We start from the raw sequence: 4,220 nt of genomic DNA, 5'->3' as shown, positions 1-4,220 counted from the left end.
GGCGTTACGCGTACCGTACTGAGGATCAGCCTGGCTGGGAGCCCCTAAATAGCCCAGTCGCTAACGGAGCCCTCTGGGAACCAGGCCGCACCCGGTTGCATTCGATGGCCTTACCCTGGGTACTGCGGATCTCTGCCCGGGGCCGACGAACCCTTTCTCCGCAACTCGTGGGAATATGAGCGAATTAAAGAACAAACCAAAATCAACAACAACGGAAATTGAGACCGGCACTCATAAAAAGTCGGAAGGGCAGTTGCCCAGACACCATGGGGCCCATGCGATGCAGGGTCCCTCTACTAGCCACGACGTGGCCAGCACTAGTGGGGTACGTAAGCCTCTGGCGATGCCGGGGTCAGGCGTATCCACAAAAGCGGAAAGGAAGAGGGTGGGGGAACCGAAACGGGATTTTCCCGGCACCAGTGAAGGCAAACCTGGCTTGCAGCTTGCAGCCCCAGGGGGCGCCAGAGCTGATGCGCGGGCCCCGCCTCCCCCCTACTCCTACGGCATTTACAAGGCCTGATGACAGGCCACCACCAAGCGCAGCCATTGCCAAGCACAGGAAGGCTGCCATGAGGATCTTGAAGAGATCCGCATTAACCCCGGACCTATGTAGCAGGGCGCTGCCCTGTCACGTGGAAGAGATCCGGTCGGAGATAGCGTGGGCAATGACGATAGTGCCCGACTATCAGCTGCCGGTGCTCGGAGAGCCACCAGCTGCGGAAAAGCGCAATAGATCGATGGAGGTTGCGCAAAATAAGTCGAAAAGAGCCAGGACGCAAGGCCCCACCTTTGCTGAGGTAGCCAAAAATCGGATCCTCCTGGGTGTGCTCGATGAGAACCAGGAAGACGAATTGGCACTGAGAGCTCATTGGAAATGGGTTAAAGCGGAATTGGCGAACATCTGCGTCAGCGTGCTTCGGGAGCACCCCGGACCACCTCCGATATGCCGGGACGCAGGTTGGTTCCAAGGTAACGTCAAGATCGTCGCGTGCGACGATGAAAGGTCGGCGGGCATGTACAAGAAGGCGATGGCCATGCTGGGAGAGGTCTACCCCGGAGCGATGCTACGGGCTGTGGACTTCAAGGACATCCCATCCAGGCCCAGAGCAAGGGCATGGATACCGGCCAAACCGACCGAACCAGAGAGAGTGCTTGAGATTATAAGGCTCTTTAATCCCGAGTTACCCTCTCACAATTGGAAGGTGGTGCGGCTAGAGCACAGCACAAAGGCGACTCGTCAGGCGGTCCTTTTGCTAAATAAGGAGTCGTTGCCACTCCTCGAAAAGACTGGGGGCGTCATCAATTACGGTTTCGACACCGCAAAGATAAGGGTGTACACGAACGACGTGAACGCAGCAAGAGGCAACGAAGTTGAGCCGGAAGCAGACAACAGCGAGGATGAGGTGGACGAGGAATCCAACCAGGCCAATCCGATGGATGACCTGGCTGGTGGATACGCCTCATCTACATCCTCTCTGGGAGTCGACCATATCTTCCGGCAATACACAGAAGAGGAGCTGATGTCAGATGACGACGAGGCGAACTCAACAGTGGTGGAGGGGGTGGGAAGGTGCGGCCAAGATGGTTCGCGTCCTCCAGATTAATCTCCACCACAGCAAAGCAGCGTCGGCTGCACTGCTGCTCCAGCTCTCCAAGGGGGCAACAGACATCGCCCTCATCCAGGAGCCTTGGGTGATAGGGCATGGAATATGCGGGCTGAAGTCGGCAGAGCACACTTTGATAAGTGGAGCTACCATAGGTAAACCAAGGGCCTGCATCCTTGTTAGTACCAAACTAAAAATATTGTTTCTTCCTCAGTTCAGTGACGAGGACACCACCACCATCAGTCTGGAGGCGAACGGACGACAAATAAGGCTTGCCTCGATGTATCTGGCACATGACAGGCCTGTTCCAACCCTACCGGTCGAACATTTAGTGGAGCGCTGGGACGGGGCCCTGATTCTAGGAGGTGATGCAAATGCACACCATAGCACATGGGGAAGTGGAGACATCAATGAACGGGGTGAGTCACTCTTTGAATTCATACTAAAATCTAACTTAGTTATAAGTAATAGGGGTAGCGAGCCTACCTTCATAACGAAGAGCAGAAGAGAGGTCCTGGATGTTACCCTCGTCTCAGAAGATGCGGAGGTCATGATCAGGAACTGGAGGGTGCTTGATGAGCATTCCTTCTCTGATCATCGCTTCATCCAATTCGACTTAGACGGGGTCCCGTCCAAGGTACCTGCCAAAAGAAATCTAAGGAAAGCCGACTGGCATAAGTACAGAAGAGAGCTTGACAAACGGCTCTCAAGAACCACACTAGCAATTCCAGGAAACTCTAGGGACCTAGATAGGCTGGCAAATCGCTTTACTGCGGCATGTGGCAAGGCTCTGGATCAGGCCTGCCCCATGGTAAAGCCGAGAGGCAAAAAGAAACCACCTTGGTGGAGTACAGAGATTGACGAGGCCCGCAAAAATTGTCGTAGAGCCTTCAATCTCGCAAAATCCTCGGGAGGCGATACGCAATGGGAAATCTATAAGTTAAACTTGAAAGATTACAAGAAACTACTAAGGAAGAGCAAGAGATCCTCATGGAGGAACTTTTGCAGTGGTATGGAATCCGTATCAGAAGGTTCTAGGCTCAGGAAGGTTCTCTCTAGTTCACCTCGTATCGCCCCGGGATGCTTGCTAAGATCCGACGGAGCGTGGACGGAAACTGGGGAGGAATCCCTGGACCATCTTCTGAGCACGCACTTTCCAGGCGCCACCGAGCAGCCATTGAACGGGCCAATAAGAAATAGAGGTCAACCGGTTACGGTAGACCTCATCACCAAAAAAAACTGATGTGGGCAATAGGGTCCTTCAAGCCTTACAAATCTGCGGGTCCAGATGGTGTTACACCGATTCAGCTACAGCAATCTATGGAGCTAAGCTCAAAATGGCTGTATGTTATTTTTAAGGGAGTCCTCACTCTCAACTACATTCCGGAGACCTGGCAAAGGTCAAAGGTTGTCTTCATTCCTAAAGCGGGAAAAACATCCCATACTCGCGCCAAGGATTTTAGACCTATCAGTCTATCATCTTTCCAGCTCAAGATATTGGAGCGACTGATTGAATCCTTTCTTAGGGAATCGGTTGCAGACAAGCTTATGGCTTCGCAGCATGCCTATATGAAGGGGAAGTCCACCGAAACAGCGCTACACGAAATCGTGTCGCATATTGAGAAATCCCTTGCGATAAAGGAATACACCTTGATAGCATTCTTAGACATTGAGGGTGCTTTCAACAACATCACACCTGAAGCAATCACATCAGCTCTAACTGGTCTGGACATCGACTCACGGCTGGTGTCGCTTATACGACAGCTGCTAGTTGGCAGGGTCGTGCGGGCGGAACTGGCGGGCGTGTCGCTGGACAGATACGTTTGCAGGGGAACCCCGCAGGGTGGGGTCCTCTCCCCCCTTCTTTGGGTCATGGCGATTAATGAATTATTGCAGACCCTGGAAGGGGGGGGAGGCTCCAAGGTCATAGCGTATGCTGACGACCTTGCGGTGGTTGTGAGTGGAAAATTTCCACAAACTCTTTGTGACATTATGCAGGACAGACTAAGGTTAATCGAGAGATGGACCAAGGAAAAAGTCTGGGTGTTAACCCAGAAAAAACGGACCTGGTGCTCTTTACCAGGAAGTACAAAATCCCCTCACTTCAGCTCCCTGCCATAGGCAATAAGATTCTGAAGCTAGGGGAGTCTGCAAAATATCTAGGCGTAGTCCTGGACAAAAAGCTTAACTGGGCGCAAAATATACAAGAGCGTGTTAAAAAAGCGACGGTAGCCCTCTACAGTTGCAAGGGGGCGATTGGGCGTAGCTGGGGGCTGTCCCCTAGCATCATGTATTGGTTATACACGGTAGTTGTTAGGCCGATTCTATTATATGGGGTCTTGGTATGGTGGCCAAGTCTCAACAGGAAATCTGCAACTGAAGCACTCCAAAAGGTGCAAAGAACTGCGATGCTCTGCATCTGTGGGGCCCTGCGCACAACTCCATCGGAGGCTATGTGCGTGCTCCTCGATATTTTACCAATTGAAATTGTTGGAAAGCAATCAGCGGGGTGTGCCGCCTTGAGGTTGAGGGACCTACCAGGCTGGGGGGACACTCAGGAAGGCCACACCGCAATCTTAAAGGACATAAATATACCGGACACGGATTACTGTGCAC

At 52.6% G+C, this 4,220-nt stretch overlaps 1 protein-coding gene across 1 annotated transcript; it reads left to right on the top strand.

Annotated features, from left to right (window-relative positions):
* Positions 1-493: 493 nt before the first annotated feature.
* Positions 494-2,830, top strand: LOC118740075. The gene is made up of 2 exons (XM_036471572.1): positions 494-1,759; positions 1,819-2,830. Exon 1 carries the CDS (start codon positions 570-572, stop codon positions 1,602-1,604), a length of 1,035 nt encoding a protein of 344 aa, XP_036327465.1. The 5' UTR covers positions 494-569; the 3' UTR covers positions 1,605-1,759; positions 1,819-2,830.
* The last annotated feature ends 1,390 nt before the right edge of the window (positions 2,831-4,220 follow it).

Source organism: Rhagoletis pomonella, unplaced genomic scaffold, assembly GCF_013731165.1.
Source record: "Rhagoletis pomonella isolate Grant_MI unplaced genomic scaffold, Rhpom_1.0 Rhpom_scaffold_00001, whole genome shotgun sequence".
Taxonomy (NCBI): domain Eukaryota; kingdom Metazoa; phylum Arthropoda; class Insecta; order Diptera; family Tephritidae; genus Rhagoletis; species Rhagoletis pomonella.
Note: the sequence above shows the minus strand (reverse complement) of the source record. Positions and strands in the feature narration are given on the sequence as shown.